Consider the following 22,710-nt stretch of genomic DNA (forward strand, 5'->3'; position numbering starts at 1 on the left):
CCAATGTTTCGTAACAGCCAGAAATTTTCTTCCGTCAAAAAACATTCCATGCTAACATAGCCATAAAATGACGTTCCAGTGGCTTTGCTATGGTAGTCATCCGCCATATTTTCATTAATACATTGAACAGGGCACGAGCTTGACTTGTACAGCATGAACAACGCCGAAGCAATGTACAATGAGCTTACTATCGTACGAATCTGTTCCCACCAAGGCTTTATATTATGTTTAGCCAGCAAATCATATTCTTTGTTTAATGCACCCAATTCCATCGTCAGTTGTTTGTCTTTTCAGCTTCCAACACTAATACCGAGATTTGTTACTGAGTATATTCTTCACTTGGTGAAACTGCTTGTGAAATTTTGATATGAGAAAACAAATGGCTTCCTTCATTGAGTCTTTGTGCAACACGTATTCAATCCGGTGATATTCAATCCTTGCAAACTGTTGGTCCCAACAAAGCATAAACCAGTCTTCATCAATGCCTGACCGTTGTTTCCATACAGATGTCTCCCGACTGGGTTGGCCCTACCTTGTATAGAAACAGGTGTATCTTGTTACTTGTCTGTGTCAACACACCTGTATGGAACAATGCTCTTTCGATGTATAGTATTATCATCAGAAACTGTATCAGTTGCAAATGATATTTCACATTGAATCAGAGAGAAATAACGCTTTCAAACGTACACTCAGCAAGGTTACCTCTGAAACCTTTCCCAGAGTATGGTGCTTAATAAAATCAACCTTCTGATATTTCTAAGCATCACATTGATTGCTTGTTACTGTTCAATTCTCAGTGATTTCCTCTGTCGCATGTCCGTGTTATTTTCAAGAGATTCACTCGCCTGTGTGTTCAAACAGATGATCCACCAAGGGGCAATCGTTCCATAGGATCGAAATAATTTGAATGAAACAAGAACATTCTGGTCTATGTCATGTTTGAAATCATGTATTGACTTCCGTTGTCGCTGCAAAGGAGTATTTACCAACGTAAAGTCAAAATATTCTCCTTTATAACGATTAATACCAAGTGGTAAACAGTTGTGCATCATCAGTGGTGAAAGTAAAAGAAATTGTTACTGGAACGGTCATTGTGTTTTCGTATACTTAGTTGACTCTAAATAATTGAACCAATTAACTAAATTTAAGTTTCTTATTACTACTTGGGACACAACAGTTGTCAAATTCTAACCAAAAAGTTGTACCGACAAAAATTATTTTACTTTTTCAAGTAGTGTCTCTGGGTTGCGTGTTTTTTAACGTAGTCATCGCTCATTTGCGCCTCATAATGATTATCTATTCGTATGTGGACAACAGCATGTGTGCGTGGCAATTCAATCGTGTCGCTGGGTCAAAATTTCCGACATTAGTTTTTGTAAATAAGTACATTTGCAATGTTGGTTTGAATCAAGTTCTGAACAAGCTTAGAAAAATTCTTACAAATCTGCCTCAATCGCAGTCCCTTCGAAGCCAAGGAAAACAAGATTAACGGAATTTTTATCGCATTCGGCATCCCAATTTTTGTGTACAAATTTTTTTATTGCTGTTATCTCTCTTCACATTCTTTGCACCACTCACGATTTGAAGCCTGGTCGGTTTGCAAGTGAAGCGTGAACGGTGAGAGAGCGACACCTAGCAGATGGAATTTATAGAGTCTGTTTGGTTTCGACTCCGCAAATAGTTTAAGTTTCGATCACACTGTACAGCATTTGACTCAAAGATTCATTTTCACAAACGACGTTATAATAAAACAACGCGGACGGTGTGATGCGTTGATTAGTTAGCGATACATTTCAATTCTTGTTATGCATGATCAATATCTTGAAAATGCAACTATACACCGCACGACGTTGTAAATTAATAAATTAAATTAAATTAATAATTACTTGCGTATTTGCAAAATTTAAAAACTACAATCTGATTAATAGTCCGAGTGTGTGCGTAAATTTTGTACAACGTTATGTTAATGAGTAAACAATTCAAGCAATACAAGCAGATTTCGTGGCGTTTACACCGGAGCCAGAGGGCCTGCAGCTGATGAAATTTCCAACAGTCCTTCCGTTAAAATTCCGTTTTTCTTTCCTTTTCCTGAAGAAGCCTTGCCTGCATGTTCAAACAAAGTGTCCACCAAGGTGCAATCGTCTTTCGGGCGTGAAATTAACAACCAGATCAAAATGGCTGAGAAACAAACCGAGTGAAACAAGGCAATCCCGGCATGCAGTGCCATAATAGGCATTAGATGTTGCCATCCATTGGCACTGCAGACGTACTCAACCTTCAACACAGTGCAGTCAAAAGTGGTCTCCATCTTAATGAAAGATGTTAAGTAGTGGACAAGGAATATCGCGTATACCAAAGCAACTAAAAGTGAGGCAACATTACGGATTATGTAATGCTTTGTTAGATATGACGGCGTATGTCCAAGTCTTGCCATAATACTCGAAAGGTATTCAGGCTTCTTTTCCGCATCGTTTCTCTGTTTGTAATACCTAATTACAGCAGCTACAGGTGGTGCAATTTCCCAATAGTTGTGAACAATCAAAACTAAACAACTCGCAACGACGCCAATCCACCAGAAGTTCTGCAACCACCATATCGCCCCGTTGTACTGGCACTGCTGGTTTACAAACGCTACCTGAGTGATTGAAAGCGCAGTATCGTTGCTCTGTAAATTGGAGGAACAGTGCACATCTATTGCTGTGGTCTTATAAATCCAATAGAGAGATGAAACAGCAAGCAAATCGTTGGATATCGTACGACACTTTTCCCACCAAGGCTTCATGCTGTTTTGGCAGAGTATATCAGATATTCCAAGGACTTTTTTGAACGCCATGTTGTTATATTATACTGCAAACCGTTTTTGCAATGTTTGTTTCTACGAAAATTTCGTATTGCAGTCTGTGAGACAAAGCTTTAAAGATAAGGCAAATAGGCAACTACGAACGAAAAGCATAGAAGTATCGTCTATACAACAGAGCAAAGCAGTTTAGCTTCACCTACGACACATAAATTTATCGGTAGACGTTTATCAAAGATGATGTTGCACAATTGTACACCTTTCTATGATACATTTTGTGGAAACTGCTCCACTCCTACACTTCGTCTTTGACTGCAACCAATCTATTTGGCGTGTTGTGCGACAGAGCCAACTTGTCTCATGAGCATTGGTATGCGAGGAACGCAGTTGTTTTCGCCTTTTTCTTGGACTTAAGTTTCGATTCAGATCAAGAATTGGCGGACCGAAAATAAGTCCGTGCAACCGTTTGCTACTAAAATAACTACCGTTTAGTACCGATGTAATGTTTGTATTGCCTTTGCATTATTGTAAATGCGCTCCATTCATAAATATTTTACTAACTCCTTATTGTATCTGTATTCACATCTATAAATAAAAATACGTGTTTATGTTTAGCAATTTAACAACCTACGGAATGTGTACAGGATGCTTGTGATGAGTAATTTTACGTGTGAATGGGTTTATTTCAAGTAAACGTCTGTGTTTCAACTTTTATTCAATATGAAATTACTATTTTCTGCCTTGCCGGTATCGTTTACTGGCTACAAATCTCTTCAGTCTTTCTTTTTCTTTGTATGCAGGCCTAAAGGCTTGAGCGATCACCCAAACGCCCGCTCTAACTCAAATTACCAATATGCGATTGAATTATTTCCGGGCTGTAGTTGCAGCGTCATACACGTTAATTGCGTTTTTTATCACAAGCAATGTTTCAAAATCCTCTGGTTTGCTGCTGTTTTTTTTCAAAAGTGTTTTCAAAAATGGTAATGCGAGCACAATATTGCGATTTTGCTAAATTAAAACTGACTGTTGTGCCTTATCGACAATTTTTTTCACAAAAAATATACCAAGCATACAGTGTTGCATTATTTTCGCATATTATCCCAAATCAACAGTGCTAATCATGTGCTTTAAATTAAAAAGAGTTCAAAGTGCAGCTGCCCAAAGGCGCAATCACACAAAATTACACGAAAAGGACTACATTTAGAATATCTGGATATATAATACATGTATAGTAAAACCATTTTCGAAAAATGAGCCTGTCCAGAGAATGTTATTACCAAAACAATAAAATGAAAACGAAAACAAGTGATTAAAATTCAGGAAAAAGTTCTAGTAGTTGTTTAAAGTGAACCATACTACTTATTAGTTCATCGAAAAGTTTTTTTATGATTTTAGATTTTCATAATCTTCTTGCACCCCCTTAAATTTCCTTAGTGTGCTCCATGCCAAATCCCAACAAACACTGTTGCAAGCATGAGAATGAAGCAACTTTCAATACTGCTCGCTCCACCGGTGGTTGTCATTTTCATAGTACTTCCTCCCGCCTGTCCTCCCATAGTGGGCTTCTTGGTTGTCACGGCGTTGCTATTTGACGTCATAGATCCGCTGTTGCTAGACGCAGTCGGTACAATTATTGTTAAACTTGCTGGGGTGGTGTGTATATTTACAGCAACTTGAGGTGTGACACTTAATACAAAAGATAAATAACGCTAGAGTTTAACCTATGGAATGTACGTACAATAGTAGTGTCTCCGTTTTTATACTTCATCGGTTAAGTATAAATTTATACAAATGCAAAATTACCTCGAAAGATTTTACAGTGAAAAATAGCTTTAGTGCATTAGGTCGAAACAGTGGCCTTGTCTACATGCTCACTAGCAACATACACCATTGGTCCCATTACTTATACTAAATATACGTTCTTCATATACTTACGGGTTAACCTGTGCGGAAACTGTGACGTCAAATTTGGGTCTAAGTTTCACATAAAACGTCTTCTTCACTTGGACGATCGTCATGCTGTAAATAAACACAATATCAATTTACATTGTGGCCTTATGGCAGCGAGACATGTTTTCAGCCAACAAAGTAATTTTAATTTAATTCATTGTCTTCTCGCTATCATCCGCATAAAGCACTATACGGAAGTGCACAATAAAATGTAATATATCGGACTTTGACGAGGGACAGGTTAAAAACATACCTGGTTATACAAAACCGACACTATAGCTGTGGTGGTATTGCAAAAAAGTATCAATCATTTCCATTATATTCATTTTTTTTCAAGTCAACTACTGAAAAAGGTTACCGTCATGCTGTTACTGATTCTGAACGACAATAACAGTAAAGAAAGCATATTCTCTTACTATATGGTGTATGCAGTAGCTGCGGCGGGACTTGGTGCGGTCCAAGTAAATGTTTGCGGCAAATTCTTGTCATTGTTATTGTTGTGTGTTAGAGCCGGTTGAGTAGAACAACGCAGAATTTTATGTTGACTGTCAACGCCCCAGATCCCAGCGGGAATTATGCTTCCAGCTGCCCTTGCTTCAAGTAGAATTCCCCGATATTTTACTGTCGGCGATGTCGCATTGACAGTTACTGCAACATATGTTGGAGATATTAGTTTTTATTTCCTTAGTAACGTTGTTGAAATTAAAAACCTTTTGACTCCAACACACAATAGAACCAAACGAAATCCTAAAATGACTCACATTTATCAAGCATGCCACATGAATACATTAGGTAACCAAATACGGTTATACACAAATATTTTCGGCTGCTGTACTGTACTGTTGTAAGCATAATGTAAAAAACAATTGCTACTGTTTTGAGAAAACCTTTAGCGGGGCATTTCAACAAATACTAGGTTCAGTTCAAGACAAAATTGTCAACCAGTCATAAATTTTAACCATTTTTCTGGTTAACATAGTTTCGCTGTTCAGTGTAATAATCATTGCACGTCGCTATACCTATCACATTGGTCCCGGACGCTACATTCTGTTTGTCAACACTAATCATGTAAGGACTCTGGGCGTTTTGTTGAGGCCTAGTTCCATGACTGGGTGTCATATTTTCGCAGGCGTCGACAGGTGCACCATCGGGTCGGCAAGCTACCGTGGCGATTTGGAACACAACCAAAAACAACGTATAATACATTTTGTATCTAAAATAGAAGGTTTATTAACAGTTGATTAGTACTGATCAAGCACTATGCATGATACTACTATAGCAATGTATACCACACAGCAAAAGACTTCAAAAAGCGTAGCGTAAGTCTAAATTAAAGTATAAATATGTACAAAATACAACACACAGTTAATGAACTAGTTGGTATGGTTTTGCACTTTCGAGTTCTGCTTCAAACACCAGAACAGATGCATGTTATTTCTGCCTTTCCTATTTCTCAAATAGATGGAATACTGAAGGCAGTCACATTCAGTCACGTGATGCATTCTTTACTCAGGTATTTACTGATATTTACTCCACATGGTTTTCAGTATACCTCTCAGCTATGTTTACTGTATATTAGACCACACCTTACCAGTCTGCGTTTCTTTTCGAAAGTTAACGTAACGTGAACAACAAAACATCGTTGCTCACGGCACGCGGAAGTTTGAGTAAGAGTAACGGGAACAACTACGTCACATCCGCGCATTCTACGGTGCCTGGCAATCTCATGTTGTGGTTATTTGTAGACACGGAAGTTTTCTTTAAGGCGCTAAACACCGGCACCGCATTTCTTCAAAATGCTAAGGGTTTAGGAATGCAGTTTTGTAAGCGAAGTTATAAAATAAAAATAAAATAATTACATGTGGACAATGGTCATCGATTCAGTAATTACGGTCATGTTTGCTTCGGAAACAACATAATGTGACAATTACCAGGCCACTCCTGCGCTTGACACTAAACTTTTAAAATACTTTTCCAACACAACATTTCATCTAATCATAAGGGCGAATACACTAAATAAGTGTTTACAAAATTATATGTTTGTAAGCAAAGTGGAACCAAAAATATGAATTGTGTAAGCTGAAGACAGATGGCCACTGTTTCGACCTATAGGATCTGCACTGATCAGACCTCATAGGTCGATATATTTACTGCCTAATTCACAGTATAATCAGCAACAGGTCAAACATAGTGATAGATAAACACATAAGCTGGGTATGTTATGGAATTCCTGGCGACAGCGTTTCCGAATAAACTCATGTAGTCTTCGGGTGCTCCAGCAGTAAAACCATTGTTGGGATGCAAGCTTGCTAAATCGGAAACCCGTGCAATTAGTAATGGTCCGTGCAGTTAAAGTAGGTTAAGGGTTTTGTGTACAAGTTATTCGGCGGTAAGCACTTTCCGCTTGTCTCAACTCTCTTGTCTTAAATATGGATAAGTTTTGCGTATCCAAATCGTATAACGAAGATGTAATAACTTGTAATATGTTTGATAATCCACCACAATCTTTATACCATCAACTCAATGCTGTCGGTTGAAAACTTAACTTACAGCCGACAGGTTTATGTGAGTACGAGGCAATGGAAGAGGAAACCACATATCCGTTGCTTCTAACCGTAGAGGAAATTTGGCTAGAGTGATTGTAAAATGTCTGCAGTTATAGTGAAATGGCTGCTGTATAGTCGTATTTAAGCTTTGTAGCAGCTTTTGTGCCGCACGCTTTCAAACCGATGTAATATATATTGATGTGCTTCTTGCTATATATTTTGATGTGATGATATTGATGTGCTGATATTGTATAATGCTCAAATATGCACATGACTGGTCTTTCAAAGTATTACGTGACGCTATTAGGAATCTGATAAGATAACCTGTTACGATTAGGGGATCTGATGCAAAGAACCGGTCCCTTGTATTTAAATTAAAATTGTAGTACGAAAAAATATACTACGCATACAAATCAAAAACACATAGAGACTGTTATAACCACAACTCTGGCGCTCTTGTATAGTTGATTTCCTCACGGAGAATCATGGTCTGCGTTGGGTTGCACTGTGGGTGATGGCTTGCGGCAACCAAAATCCTACATCAGATGACCCTAACCGCCAACTCGGTTCACAGAACCTTTCTTTTGATTAAAATCGACACACTTAAGCGACCCAAAGTATTGGGATGGTGGAAATCGGAAATGGTGGGGATTATCTGAATTATCAATTTCATGTTGTAATATATTGTGCATTGCTCCTAAGTTGAAAACGACAACAGATCCTACGACAGTAAATTCTTCTTTTAGGAGTCAGAACTGCTGTTTCTCGTATTGCAGTCACACTTAAACCTACGCATCCATTGCAATAAAGTCGAATTGTTAGCTAGTAACGAACCCCCAAGTGCAAGGCATTATAACCTTGCAATAGATTGCGATGTCTCTTCATTACCAGTGGCTAGAAAACTTTCCACATGGTGTGTACCTCGCACGGTGCATGCGCATAGGCTGCCTGCAAAAGGAAGCGGCACCCACTCAATGTTCTGTCAACCAAAGCAAGAAGAACATTCATTCCGTCTGTAGCTCTTTAGTAAGTGATGTATATGAGAGGGAGTGTCCGCGCTTAGTTCAGTGTGTATAGATTTATCAAGAGACTTCCCATCGTTTTTTACAGAATTGTAGAGCATTACAACATGATTTAATTGTCATTTTCAGTGCAAGTCTGTATTTCTGATTGAATATAATCTTGACATACACAATACCGCAACTCATTAGGATTACTTAAAAAAATAAGGTTTACTGGCCTTGCTTGATCGACCCTTCGGTTTATAGCCGGGCAAATGACGTCATACACTTGTTCCAAACAGTTACCAATTGAAGTGTATTTGCAGTGTAAGCGCTCAACATTAATGTCGTATGTCGGGATGTTCAAATTATGCTCATATTCGAAATCGGAAGAACTAATGATTTAACCAACGTGACTGAACTTGGTTTTGGTATCTCCCAGCTAGATAAACTTGTTTCATACGTTTAAACAGTTTTTGGAAGTACATATATGTTGTCCTATGAGGGTACCGATCCCAATCACAAAATAATCTTCAAGTATTTTTCTTGCTGCATGTGCGTTGTGTCGTAGGAGGTCGCCAACCAGTTAGCGTGGACGTTATACCGGTAAAAAAAGAAAGCTCTCTTTCCAAGTGGGTGTGTGGAATGTGTTCCTGTTGCCGGAAATGTAACCCACGCTGTTCGTTGTTTCAACCATAATGACAAGGAAGCGGCTGTTAGTGTAAGTTTATTCTCTGATGAAAAACCGGGAAGATAGGTGCGGAATGTCACTTTTTCCGAAAATGAGATAGCTTGCTGTAAAATGGGCTCCAAAAACGGTGTGTACGAAAAGCTAATGCCATGTGCTAAGCGACAAATTTGTTTTTGCGAAAAAGCTTTGGACAAACGTAACATCTGAAACATGCATACTTTTGAACAAAGTTGTATGCCAATTTTAATGGCGAATCGAGTGTTTTTGTACCCTGGATGTCACGTTATTTCTCATTTGTTTTTCCTTCACGTACAAGATCGATGGGCAAATTTTATTATTATATGTTTGTTGTTTAGGTTAAGAAACAATGTATTGTCAATTGTTAGTTGTTTTGGTGTGTGTTTCCTTTCTGACAAACCCAGCAGAAGGTGGAAATATGACAACAGTAGCAATGAACATTAATTCATCTACAGGCACAATGAAAGGTAGGACATAACATCAACATATGATAAGAATGTGTGTTTTTTTAATGGGAAAAATGAAGTTTTTAAATGTGACTCTGCGCTAAAAATATTCCCATCCTCTTTTGGCGCAAATACTGTGCAATTTTTTATATGTGTTTTCAATAAATAGGATCCAACTCAAGCAACACCACGAAAGGTATGACATCGTCATCAACTACCATGTCTACTACTACAACCACCACCAGTGCAGCGACTGGTGTTGATAGTTGCTCAATTGCTTTGATGATGATTGTTTCGGTTATGATCTGGCGCGGAATAATGATTGATAGAATGTAGAACCATTAAATGTGAAATGTGTTTGGCCATGGTGTAAAAACGTTTCTTCTGCAAAAGCACAAAAACAAAGTGTTAATTTCAAAGTAAGCTCAACCGTTTAAGGATTAAGGATAAATTTTAATTTATGTGGTAGTTATACAGCAGTTTTGTAACTAAATTCTCACGTTCGATCTACATTCCATATGCATATATATATCGTATAACCAGATTGTTTCAGCTGCTTAATGTTAAGTGTGTGTATGACTTTTGTGTGTAACGTTGTGCTCTACAACTGGATCGCAAAGGCTTGATTACCTATGAATGAATCACACTGCTAAAAAGTTCAACTTATCATGGAAGGATCCAATACTTTCCTATATTTGTTGTGAAAACCAAACATAAATACAAGTGCAATAAGAACATTACTGGTTTGCATTGTTTCAAGTACGGAAAGTATTACAAAAATAATTATTTTTGCAAAACGTCATACCAAACTACCTCCTGCTGCAACAGCACAGGAAATAAATTAGAACAGAGAAACTAGATATTTTTATGCAATCTGATTTCTAAAGCTTATTTTGTCCACGGAACTCTGCAAGGTAAAGCCAGATCCAGACGATGTATACCGGAGGTGACCACAGTTACCATGGCAATTCGCATCGACTATAGTTTATTACTTTGATTATTTTCCTGTTTCTGTACGGCGTTACTATGCGGCTGACTAGTAAACCAATATGTGTGGTTGTCATGGCATAGAGTACACGATTTAGTAACGCTTCGATAAAATTTGCAAATACGACGGCAGAGGCAATTAAGTGCGTTTTCCACCCACCTGGCTATCATACCTATATACAACTGCTCTATGCAAACAGGAGCTGTGGCGTGACAAAAGGCCACATTAAATTGTACTAAATCTCTTTGACTCGGATTGTGGGACAGAACTAGAAAGACGAGATTAATAAAATAAGTGTAGTCAAAAGCAACTGCCTTCTAACAACTAGTATTTCTTCTTACTTTACGTATTTTTTGCAAACAACAATTACAGTTGTAATAAACGTCAGGAGAACAACAGTAAATGTTGACAACGTGGTCACATATCTGCAAAATGTCTACACCAATGTGAATAAAATATTGTGTCAACAAAAATGACATGATTCAAAAATACCGAAATATTGGATTGTGTTGGAAACCAAGTTAATCGAAGCAGTTGCTTTTTATGGTGTGTCGTCTTTTTCATTGCGTCACCCGTAAAATAACCACCTGGCTGTAATAACACGCTGATTAAACCATATGTATTTGCATTGCACAAACATAGTCGTATGAATCCTGCTGAAAATATTCCCTATGATTTCCTGTCATATAACTACAACAACATTGTATGCCACCTCCTAAACTGCTATATATCGCCAAATATAAACAAACACTATCCCCTTTACATAAATTAACCGAGTATGTGATTCCGACGCAGCACTGGTAGTGGTAGGAGAAGTAGCAGTAATTGGGGTGGTAGTCGTGACATTTTCGTTTTCCTCAGGCTTCATGGATTCCATGCTAGTGCTGTGTGACGTCATCGATGTTTCCGGGTAGGTTGAAATGGTGACGGTCGATATTTGCGGAATAACTGTTGTGTGTTTGGATGTTGGTGGTTTCGAAACTGGTCTAAAAACAAACAGATAACTGAAGGTACATTTTTCCTTCAGATAACTGAAGTGGTGTGAGGTATAGAGAACGTGTAAAGCTTTATTTCAATACTTTGGCATCGATGTTATTTATCTGCCGATACAACACTATAACAAAAAATACACGCTCTACAACAAAATACCTTATCTTATTTTGCACCGCAATGCTTACAGCCCTGGTTGTGGATACGCTTGTATCGCGCTCGTTGGTCGAAGTTTCACATAAAAAGTCGCTTGCACTTCCACAATGGTCGCACTGTAATTGATATTTGTTTGAATCATTACAAACCGGCTTGCAAAGAACTCTGCACTGCACCATGCTTACTATATATTGTAGATGATTAAGGTCGGTTGGAGTGGGGGAGTCCACGTAAATGTTTTTGGCAAGGTTTTGTCAATTCTACTGTTGTGCGTGACTGCTTGTTGACCGGAACAGAGCAAAGTCTTGTGTTGGTTGTTGAAAGTCCACCTTCCAGTCGGGACCGCGTTATTTTCCGCTCTTGCCTCGAGTAAAATTCCCCGATAGAAGGTGTTTGGACTTGTTGAATTGACAGTGACTAAAAACATATTATTTCAAAAGAAGTTCGATTGCACAGAAGCCCGAAAGGAAAATGTTTGCATCTGAAGACAACGCAGAAACCTACCTCTGATTGGATTTCCAGCAACAGCAGCTGTCGTTTCAATATGTATTCTATACGGACTGCCTGTATTTGGTTGAGCTGTATATCCATGTACTGGTGTCATTGAAATGCATGCTGCTGCAGGTGCACCATCTGGACTGCACGCCACAATGGCAACTTGAATTGAAACAACCAATAACTGACGCAACATTGCTTTTACACATTTACACGATACTGTTTTGCCAAAAAAATATCAAATTATCGAAGCTCTTTGCAAAATGTGCTTTTAAATACGCCACTGTAACTAAGACGCAATACTTTTTTGCTGTAGTCAGTTAAAAGAGCACAGCAACTTATTCTCCTGCTACACTACTTACTAAAAATGCTCAAGGTTTGGCGCAAGTATTGCCAGCTGGTCCATTCACGAATGCGGGCTAACAATGAGATTAATGACTTGATGTTAATTCGTCACAAGTCCACATGACGTCGTTTTATTCCATTCCTCCCAAACAACACGTTTTCTCGATTGCATACAGCGTAATGGATTTCCTGTTACGCAAAGCTGGCGCCAGTAACTTAAGTGCCAGAACAACGATTTTGATCAATTAGTATGCCTGGCAGCAAAAATTTATACCTGGTGAACAGAACGGCATGGTTTTGGAGTGCATGCATTTTGCAACTTCAAATCTCGACACAAATTAGAAAGAAGACTGAACACAAATCTTTGCTTTTGTAGTTATAAATTCGCATTTATCTTCTCTGGTACTCATTGTACATCAGATTTTAGCAAATCACACTACGTTTATTGCTTGGTTATATCATTTTACACTTTTAATTTACTAATTGTGAGACTGGCTGGATTCAGCAGTCACGACACCAAGGACTGTTTGGTGCGGCATTTATATTTTTACTTTTTGTAACGTTGTATCGATAATACAACACTCATCAACCGCTTGCTGACATTTGCGATCATAAAAAAGAATCTTATTTAAAACGTTATTTGCCGTACAACCTTGCGATTGCTGCGGCCGGATGTGACGACACAAAGATTGCGCAACAAATTGTGACGATCAAAAAGTTTAGAGCTTTAGCACCATCAATCCCATTTAAACAAACTTTGCATTTTTCACGTAATAGTTTCTTACTTTTTTGTATACGCACATTCGTTTGTTCAGATATAACGATTCTTCCTGCAGCAGGCTGTGTAAATTGAATCATTACATCAACTTTACGATTACGCCAAGCTAAAACCACAGATTAAAAATAGCTATGATGTAATGGTAGTGACGACCCTCTCAAAGAACACGAGTTTTGCAAGAAAGGGTTAAAAATTAAATGCTTCGTTGGCTGTGGTCAGTCGTTTGTGGACTTTCGCCCCTCGAAAATCGTTTATCGTTCGCACCCACTATTTATCGGCATTTTTGATAAGAAAGGTTTTAGTACAAGACCAACTTCTTCGTGATATCTTAGTTTTAAACAATTTTCTTAGCAGCATTTTGCGGGTAAACTTGTTTATTTATTGTAAAATGTACATGAAAAGAGGCGTTGAAAATTTTGCCATATGTTGCTCCGATAATTACAGTCCAATTGCCAACAAAACAATTTTGACAAAAAAAGTAACCCCGCAAACAATATACGCAGAATCAAAAATCATGTGCAACAGAACAATTTCGCAATATATTTGCCCCAATATGATTTTTTTCTAATTTTTATGCACAATGTTGTTCGTAGATGTTGTTTTCGTTATATCGTGGTTTTAGGAATTATGTAACTAATACGTCAAATGGCATATCCCAAAAATTACAGCAGCTAACATGACAGCAAAGCAACTGCTAACACTAGATGCCGCACTGGTGGTGATGGTTAGCTTCACGGTACTTCCCCCACCCTGTGCTGTGTTGGTTTGCGTCGGAGCTGAATTATTAGCGGTCGTCATATTCGGCATCAAGGTTGCCATATTGGGATTTGTGGTTGCCATATTGGGACTTGTGGTTGCCATATTGGGATTTGTGGTTGCCATATTGGGACTTGTGGTTGCCATATTGGGATTTGTGGTTGCCATATTGGGATTTGTGGTTGCCATAGTTGGATTATTACTGGCTGTCGTGGTAGTGCTCATGGGAGGGTTGGTGATAGGTGGATTGGAAACTGTCCCTGTCTGTGTTTCAACCACTGCATTGGTGTTCGTTGTTGCTGCATGGGGATTCGCTCTGGAACACAAGCTTTGCGTAAAGATATAGAATCAGCCATGTTCGTATGTCTAATCAGAATTTATAGGATAAATGACTAAATAAAAAAAAACTTTGCGTTGAAATAACTACTTGTATCTTTAAATAGTTACTTCAGAATAAGTCAAGACAGAAGCCCGCTTCACGAAACGTTATTTACTTCATCATAAAATTTACATTACGTAGAAAGTTTTTTAAGATATGAGACTCAGCAACACTTACCCACTTATTTCTGGCACGACTTGTATATCGGAAGGTGGAGTCATCTTTACATAAAAGGACCTTTTTACTCGTACAATGGTCATGCTGCAAAAAACGTATGACATCTGAGTAATACCCAAATAGATTTACCATTTCAAACATTGAACAAACACTTTGCACATGGACGTTGTAAATATCATAAATAGAAGGCATGATTAAAAAAAAATATAAGCAATGTTATTGTTCTAGACGAAACGGAAACAATATCGATACTTAAATCACTCAACCACATAAATAAAGAAGACATGTCCATTTTTTATCTTGTTTAGGATTGGAATAGATACATGTAAGCGTATGGTAACAAAAACAAATTGGAAAAATGAAATTGCAATATATTTCACCTCATTTCTACAAACACCTGACACTTACAAAATAGTATAGAAGGTTTGTGTGGTTACATTGGGTGCAGTCCATGTAAACGTTCTTGGCAAAGCTTTGTCCCTGTTGTAGGTGTGTGTGAGAGCTTGTTGATTGGAGCAGAGAAGAATTTTATGGTCGATATCTGTTAACCAACTCCCAGCAGGAACAGAGCTACCACGTGGCCTTGCTTCGAAAAGAATTCCGCGGTACATGTGATCTGGATGGGAAGCACTGACAGTGACTGTAAGGTAAAAAACAAATTGTTATAAATTCGATTGTGGCTCCGACGACGAGTCATCAAAATCAAATCCATTCGGTTTTGCACGCAAACTATTATAAACGCGATACATGAAATGGCATGGGCATCACCAGTAAAACAAGAAGTGCTATCGAGTCAGGCCCCTATATTGCTCAAAGTAATGTTGAAAAGACGGTTTGCGTTCAAAAATATTCGTTAGTCTTCCATCATCAGCGTTACAATCTGCCTGTATCAATAAATTAGCACATCGTTTACGATATCGTTGGCGTAACACATTTAGTGATACTTAAAATTCTGATGCATGCCATTCACGTTTTGAGGCCTTCATTTATTACAAAATACGTCAGTGAATTTTCATTTTTGGAAATGATATCCGTTTTTGGAAACAATATAAGTTATATCTTCCAATCAATTGCAAAATAAAAAAACAAAAAAGCGCATTTTGGTAGAAAACATTAGGTTTGCAGACTTGGCAGCCCAGCTGGATCAGCCACTTTTTCCTGACAAGTCGGAGCAAGATTTGAAAAATCAAGCTCCCTGTGCTAACCAGACCCAACGCTCTACAAACTGAGCTGCAGGAGCTCAGTGGCTTCACGGGGTATGTTGTAGCAGACAACGCGGTATTGTTACTGCGTTAGGTAGAAAATAAACTCACAAACTAAATATAAACACATTTCGGCATGGAAAAATGCATATAATCGCATGAAATTTCTAATGTTTAGTTTTGTGTTCTATTTCAAAATTATTGATAAAGAATAACAACACAAAAAAGCATAGTCACCGCAATCCTTGAAAGGTTGTCGAGTTTACGAGTAGGCCTAAATTTACCTTTTATAGAAGAACCTGATGTGATGCCCGACATATCAGTGCTAACATTGAAGGGGTTTGTGTTACTTGGCATGGCATTAACCCCGACCCCGTGTTGTGGTGTCATTGTCACACACGCTTCTACAGGCGCTCCATCTGGTCTTGATGCCACGTAAGCGGCACAGAACAAAACACCAACCAGCTCATAATACATTTTTACCTACAGTTAAATTTCTGTGTAAAGTTAAAGACAAATAATCAAATTTCAAGATCAACATTGATTACAGTTATGTATCAAAATTAATAAACGACAAGATTTTGCATTCTCCTTGTAGCACATTAAGTTTCACGGCACAACGCTGCGTTTTCTAATCAGTTTTCCCAGAAAACCAAGTGTGAAATGTTACTGACTAAAAATGCTCAAGGTTTGGCGCAAGTACTGCCGGCTGGTCCATTCACGAATGCGTGCTAAAAATGAGATTAATGACTTGATGTTAATTCGTCACAAGTCCACATGACGTCGTTTTATTCCATCCCCAAACAAAACGTTTTCTCGATTGCATACAGCGCAATGGATTTCCTGTTACGCAAAGCTGGCGCCTTGGCTGTCGATCGCCAAATCAAACTGCATATTAATCAAAATCGTTCTTCTGGCGTTTAAGTTTCTGAAGTTATTTATTCGAAACCGACGTTTCGTCTGCCATCCGGCGAGACTTCCCCAGAGTGCGATTGATGCAATATGTTGACATAACCCTGAGGAAGTCTCGCCGGATGGCAGACGAAACGTCGGTTTCGAATAAATAACTTCAGAAACTTAAGTGCCAGAAGAACGATTTTGATTAATTAGTATGCCTGGCAGCAAAAATTTATACCTGGTGAACAGAACGGAATGGTTTCGGAGTGCATGCATTTTGCAACTTCAAATCTCGACACAAATTAAAAAGAAGACTGAACACAAATCTTTGCTTTTGTAGTTATATATTCGCATTTATCTTCTCTGGTACTCATTGTACATCAGATTTTCGCTAATCACACTACGTTTATTGCATGGTTATATTATTTTGCAATTTTAATTTACTAATTGTGAGACTGGCTGGATTCAGCAGTCATGACACCAAGGACTGTTAGGTTGCACATTTATATTTTTACTTTTTGTAACGTTATATTGATAATACAACACTCATCAACCGCTTGCTGACATTTGCGATCATAAAAAAGAATCTTATTTAAAACGTTATTTGCCGAACAACCTAGCGATTGCTGCGGACGGATGTGACGACACAAAGATTGCGCAACAAATTGTGACGATCAAAAAGTTTGGAGCTTTAGCACCATCAATCCCATTTAAACAAACTTTGCATTTTTCACGTAATAGTGTCTTACTTTTTCGTATTTGCACATACGTTTGTTCAGATATAACGATTCGTCCTGCAGCAGGCTGTTTAAATGGAATCATTACATCAACTTTACAATTACGTCAAGCTAAAACCACAGATTAAACATAGCTATGATGTAATGGTAGTGCCGACCCTCTTAAAGAACACGAGTTTTCATGCAAGAAAGGGTTAAAAATTAAATGCTTCGTTGGCTGTGGTCAGTCGTTTGTGGACTTTCGTCCCTCGAAAATCGTTTATCGTTCGCAGAAATAGGAAACATATGTTGTAGCTTTACCCACTATTTATCGGCATTTTTGATAAGAAAGGTTTTAGTACAAGACCAACTTCTTCGTGATATCTTAGTTTTAAACAATTTTCATAGCAGCATTTTGCGGGTAAACTTGTTTATTAATTGTAAAATGTACATGAAAAGAGGGGTTGGAAATTTTGCCACCTGTGGCTCCGATAATTACAGTCCAATTGTCAACAAAACAATTTTGACCAAAGAATAACTCCACAAACAATATACGCAGAATCAAAAATCATGTGCAACAGAACAATTTCGCAATACCTTTCTCCCCAATACGTTTTTTTTTATTGATACTTATGCAAAATGTTGTACTTAGATGTTGTTTCCGATATATCGTGGTTTTAGGCCTTATGTAACTAAAATGTCAAATAGCAAATCTCCAAAATTACAGCAGATAACATGACAACCAAGCAATTGCTAACACTAGATGCCGCACTGGTGGTGATGGTTAGCTTCACGGTACTTCCCCCACCCTGTGCTGTGTTGGTTTGCGTCGGAGCTGAATTATTAGCGGTCGTCATATTCGGCATCGAGGTTGCCATATTGGGACTTGTGGTTGCCATATTGGGATTTGTCGTTTATTATTATTGGCTATCGTGGTAGTGCTCATGGGAGGGTTGGTGATAGGTGGATTCGAAACTGTCCCTGTCTGTGTTTCAACCACTGCATTGGTGTTCGTTGTTACTGCATGGGGATTCGCTCTGAAACACAAGCTTTGCGTTAAGATATAGAATCAGCCATGTTCGTATGTCTAATCAGATTTTATAGGATGGATGACTAAATAAAAAAAAATTGCGTTGAAATAACTACTTGTATCTTTAAATAGTTACTTCAGAATAAGTCAAGACAGAAACCCGCTTCACAAAACGTTATTTACTTCATCAAAATATTTACATTACGTAGAAAGTTTTTTAAGATATGAGACTCAGCAACACTTACCCACTTATTTCTGGCACGACTTGTATATCGGAAGGTGGGGTCATCTTTACATAAAAGGACCTTTTTACTTGTACAATGGTCATGCTGCAAAAAAACGTATGACATCTGAGTAATTCCCAAACAGATTTACCATTTCAAACATTAAACAAACACTTTGCACATAGACGTTGTAAATATCATAAATAGAAGGCATGATTTAATAAAATATGAGCCATGATTTTGTTCTAGATGAAACGGAAACAATATCGATGGTTAAATCACTCAACCACATAAATAAAGAAGACATGTCCAATTTTTATCTTGTTTAGGATTGGAATAGATACATGTAAGCGTATTGTAACAAAAACAAATTGGAAAAATGAAATTGCAATATATTTCACCTCATTTCTACAAACTGCTGATACTTACAAAATAGTATAGAAGGTTTGTGTGGTTACATTAGGTGCAGTCCATGTAAACGTTCTTGGCAAAGCTTTGTCTCTGTTGTGGGCGTGTGTGAGAGCTTGTTGATTGGAGCAGAGAAGAATTTTATGGTCGGCATCTGTTATCCAACTCCCAGCAGGAACTGAGCTACCAAGTGGCCTTGCTTCGAAGAGAATTCCGCGGTACATGTGATCTGGATGGGAAGCACTGACAGTGACTGTAAGGTAAAAAACAAATTGTTATAAAATTCAATTGTGGCTCCGACGACGAGTCATCAAAATCAAATCCATTCGGTTTTGCACGCAAACTATTATAAACGCGATACATGAAATGGCATGGGCATAACCAGTAAAACAAGAAGTGCTTTCGAGTCAGGCCCCTATATTGCTCAAAGTAATGTTGAAAAGACGGTTTGCGTTCAAAAATATTCGTTAGTCTTCCATCATCAGCGTTACAATCTGCCTGTATCAATAAATTAGCACATCGTTTACGATATCGTTGGCGTAACACATTTAGTGATACTTAAAATTCTGATGCATGTCATTCACGTTTTGAGGCCTTCATTTATTACAAAATACGTCAGTGAATTTTCATTTTTGGAAATGATATCCGTTTTTGGAAACAATATGAGTTATATCGTCCAATCAATTGCAAAATAAAAAAAACAAAAAAGCGCATTTTGGTAGAAAACATTAGGTTTGCAGACTTGGCAGCCCAGCTGGATCAGCCACTTTTTCCTGACAAGTCGGAGCAAGATTTGAAAAATCTAGCTCCCTGTGCTAACCAGACCCAACGCTCTACAAACTGAGCTGCAGGAGCTCAGCGGCTTCACGGGGTATATTGTAGCCAAGATACACTGGTGCGCAAGCGCAAAACTGGTGCGCTAGCGCAAACCTGTGTCAAAAAAAAATAATCAAATTTCAAGATCAACATTGATTACAGTTATGCAGCTAGCGACAAGATTTTGCATTCTCCTTGTAACACTACAGTGCTGTTTCCGTTATATATAGTCTTGTCATATAACCAGTATGTTCATACACTTTTCCATTGCAATATTTCTACACAACTTTCCACTGCAGTAACTTTCACGGCACAACGCTGCGTTTTCTAATCAGTTTTCCTAGAAAACCAAGTAACATGGGTCGCAACACTCAGCACATAGCGTGTGAAATATTATCCAATACTGCGCCCCACCGCATACAAAACAATAAAAAAGGCTGAGGTTGTCCTTCACCCGCGTAAAATGAAAATCGTAAACAAAAGATATCATGATGTTCACGATTTTGCATGTCAGACGCCGGAACCTGTCACTTTCTACATAATAATGAAACGACGCTAACCTCGTCATGTCTGGTTACAAATCATCGTGTCTGAACATGCCATTAAGTAAATTTACCTGAAAATCTCTTATTTTCTCTCCTGTATATGTGTCCACCCGCGATTGGCACCAATTTCACAGCACACTCACTCATAAAACAATGCATTTTTCGGTCAGTACGAGCTACAACTGACATAAGTTGCACTTTTCCACGGCTAAACAATAACATGTATATTTGTTTATATCATATAATTGCCTCCAAAGTGTCAAGTTAGCTTTGATTGATTTTAGTCAAAAATGCAAGAATTTGGTGTTCGCAGGGCATAGAACCGGTTACTGTCAATACGGTCAAATATTTCAACGCAAAGTCGAAATTTTTGTTGCAAATAATACTTGCCAATTACACAGCCACAAACAACCTTACTGGCTATAGGTAATGGGCGTTGCGTGATTCTAAAAGTTCGCAAATTTGTGTGAAAAGAATTTTGTCCTTGGCAATTCCAAATGATTTCGAGTAACAGCTATACAGGTATATTTGTGAGAAAACACACACGAAAGAAAGAATTTTTAACACCACCTTTTTGCAAATACTTGCCTTAAATTAATTTAACGTACCCTAAATTAGGCAAAACACCAAACCTGTGTCAAAAACGTGTTTTTGAACTCATTGAAATGCTGCGTCGTGAAAATCATTTGAACTTGTGTTTTGTCTCTGAACTGGTTTAATAATGGTAAAATGTACATCAAACGGGCCGTTTAGACTGAGAGAGACAAAATTACACTGTAACAGCGAAAAGAACATAATTGGCAAAAATAACTCAGCAAAAATACACACGTCAATATAATTGTTCATCGCAACAACAGTAAGTGCAACAGAATAATTGTGCAAAATGTACAATTTTTTATCATTAGCTTTATGGATGCAGCAACTATCAACAAAAATGCCAAATCCTCAAAATTACAGCAGATAACATGACAAACAAACAACTGCTAACACTAGATGCTGCGCTGGTCGTGATGGTTAGCTTCACGGTACTTCCCCCAGCCTGTGCTGGGTTGGTTTGCGTCAGAGCTGAATTATTAGTGGTCGTCATATTCGGCATCGAGGTTGCCATATTGGGACTTGTGGTTGCCATATTGGGATTTGTGGTTGCCATATTGGGACTTGTGGTTGCCATATTGGGACTTGTGGTTGAAATTGGTGGATTATTACTGGCTGTCGTGGTAGTGGTCGTGGAATGGTTGACGATTGTGGGTTTCGTGGCGTTGGTGGTCGTTGTCATTACTGGAGTCATAATCCTGAAACATAAATTTGAGTGAAACGACTGAATCAACGCTGTTCGTATGTCCAGCTTTTCTTCAAAATGATAAACTGAATAAAAGAGCAACAAGAAACGTAACTCGCGGATTTGTATATCTTGGGGATAAACAACGTAGCCCATGTGTAGCTAATGCGCAATTTATTTGCAAATTTTTGGATTGCATCAACAATCATTGTAAATGTGAACTACACATGGGCTTTATTGTTTGTCCAAATGAGCCATATTTTCATATCGTTTGCATTACTCCCTCTGCTCATTGTTATGTGATCGTGATAAAATTTGTTTGAATTTTAATTCTAAGATGTAATCTCAACAATAAGTCATGACAAAAAATGTATTCATTGCAAACTTACGCGATAATACTATTTCATTTTGCATGCTTTGCAAGTTGAAAGTTTTATGAATACAATGCAATACTTACGTAGTGTATTTTGGTAGAATAAGTACCTCGTGCCCAGGGTTAAGCATTACGTAAAATTGGCTTCGTTTTCGCACAATCGTCATGCTGTAAAAACAAAGAGTTAGTTCGTATTGGATTAAATTATTCCGTAGTTGCAAGGTTTTACAATACTCATTTTGGTGTTAACATGGTCGATATTTTGAACAAAATTGCGAATATGAAAAATTGCGAAAAATGGATACGACAAAATTTCCAATCAACGTGTGTCGTTGTACGGTTACGGCCATTTGCACAAAAATAGGCGAACGAACTATACCTAATTTGCTTGACTGTTTGTATGAAAGCATATATAATAAACCTATTTGCAAAGCACGTATTTGTGAGACAGTGTATTTAAACAAAGGCTGTTCGTTTATCGGTGACTTTACCTACTTACACCAACGATAAAAGCAAGAATATCACCGCAATTAACGAACATCTCGTACTTACTAGAAGTTATAGCGAGTCGGTGTTGTTACATCTGGCGGCATCCAAGCAAACGACTTCGGCAAAGTCTTATCTTGGTTGTTGGTGTGTGTGAGAGCTTCTTGACCGGAACATTTTAAAATTTTGTGGTTGCGATCTGAGTACCACCCACCAGCAGG

At 38.1% G+C, this 22,710-nt stretch overlaps 4 protein-coding genes and 1 long non-coding RNA gene across 6 annotated transcripts; 1 reads left to right on the forward strand and 4 right to left on the reverse strand.

Annotated features, from left to right (window-relative positions):
- Nucleotides 1-3,874: 3,874 nt before the first annotated feature.
- On the reverse strand, nt 3,875-5,956 carry LOC145914118 (putative defense protein 3). 2 transcript variants are annotated; one of them, XM_083001899.1, is made up of 4 exons: nt 5,767-5,956; nt 5,164-5,395; nt 4,733-4,816; nt 3,875-4,408 (listed from the first exon to the last, which is right to left on the reverse strand). In XM_083001899.1, the coding sequence occupies exons 1-4, from the start codon at nt 5,951-5,953 to the stop codon at nt 4,228-4,230; spliced, it is 684 nt and encodes a 227-aa protein (XP_082858025.1). In that variant the 5' UTR covers nt 5,954-5,956; the 3' UTR covers nt 3,875-4,227. The 2 variants fall into 2 exon arrangements, with proteins under 2 accessions (XP_082858025.1, XP_082858024.1); XM_083001898.1 differs by having other exon boundaries at nt 3,875-4,483.
- Nucleotides 5,957-9,339: 3,383 nt separating this feature from the next.
- Nucleotides 9,340-10,186, forward strand: LOC145914147 (uncharacterized). The gene is made up of 2 exons (XR_014403362.1): nt 9,340-9,470; nt 9,619-10,186. It is a non-coding gene; the product is annotated as an uncharacterized LOC145914147 (long non-coding RNA).
- A 598-nt stretch (nt 10,187-10,784) lies between these two features.
- Nucleotides 10,785-12,293, reverse strand: LOC145914170 (putative defense protein 3). The gene is made up of 4 exons (XM_083001954.1): nt 12,088-12,293; nt 11,769-12,000; nt 11,616-11,699; nt 10,785-11,423 (listed from the first exon to the last, which is right to left on the reverse strand). The coding sequence occupies exons 1-4, from the start codon at nt 12,272-12,274 to the stop codon at nt 11,153-11,155; spliced, it is 774 nt and encodes a 257-aa protein (XP_082858080.1). The 5' UTR covers nt 12,275-12,293; the 3' UTR covers nt 10,785-11,152.
- A 1,398-nt stretch (nt 12,294-13,691) lies between these two features.
- On the reverse strand, nt 13,692-16,196 carry LOC145914195 (putative defense protein 1). The gene is made up of 4 exons (XM_083001985.1): nt 16,000-16,196; nt 14,922-15,153; nt 14,514-14,597; nt 13,692-14,273 (listed from the first exon to the last, which is right to left on the reverse strand). Exons 1-4 carry the CDS (start codon nt 16,190-16,192, stop codon nt 13,835-13,837), a joined length of 948 nt encoding a protein of 315 aa, XP_082858111.1. The 5' UTR covers nt 16,193-16,196; the 3' UTR covers nt 13,692-13,834.
- Nucleotides 16,197-17,795: 1,599 nt separating this feature from the next.
- LOC145914210 (uncharacterized) lies at nt 17,796-19,273 on the reverse strand. Its single transcript, XM_083002000.1, has 3 exons — nt 19,012-19,273; nt 18,604-18,687; nt 17,796-18,365 (listed from the first exon to the last, which is right to left on the reverse strand). The coding sequence occupies exons 1-3, from the start codon at nt 19,212-19,214 to the stop codon at nt 18,182-18,184; spliced, it is 471 nt and encodes a 156-aa protein (XP_082858126.1). The 5' UTR covers nt 19,215-19,273; the 3' UTR covers nt 17,796-18,181.
- Between the last annotated feature and the right edge of the window lie 3,437 nt (nt 19,274-22,710).

This window comes from Ascidia mentula, chromosome 9 (genome assembly GCF_947561715.1).
Source record: "Ascidia mentula chromosome 9, kaAscMent1.1, whole genome shotgun sequence".
Taxonomy (NCBI): domain Eukaryota; kingdom Metazoa; phylum Chordata; class Ascidiacea; order Phlebobranchia; family Ascidiidae; genus Ascidia; species Ascidia mentula.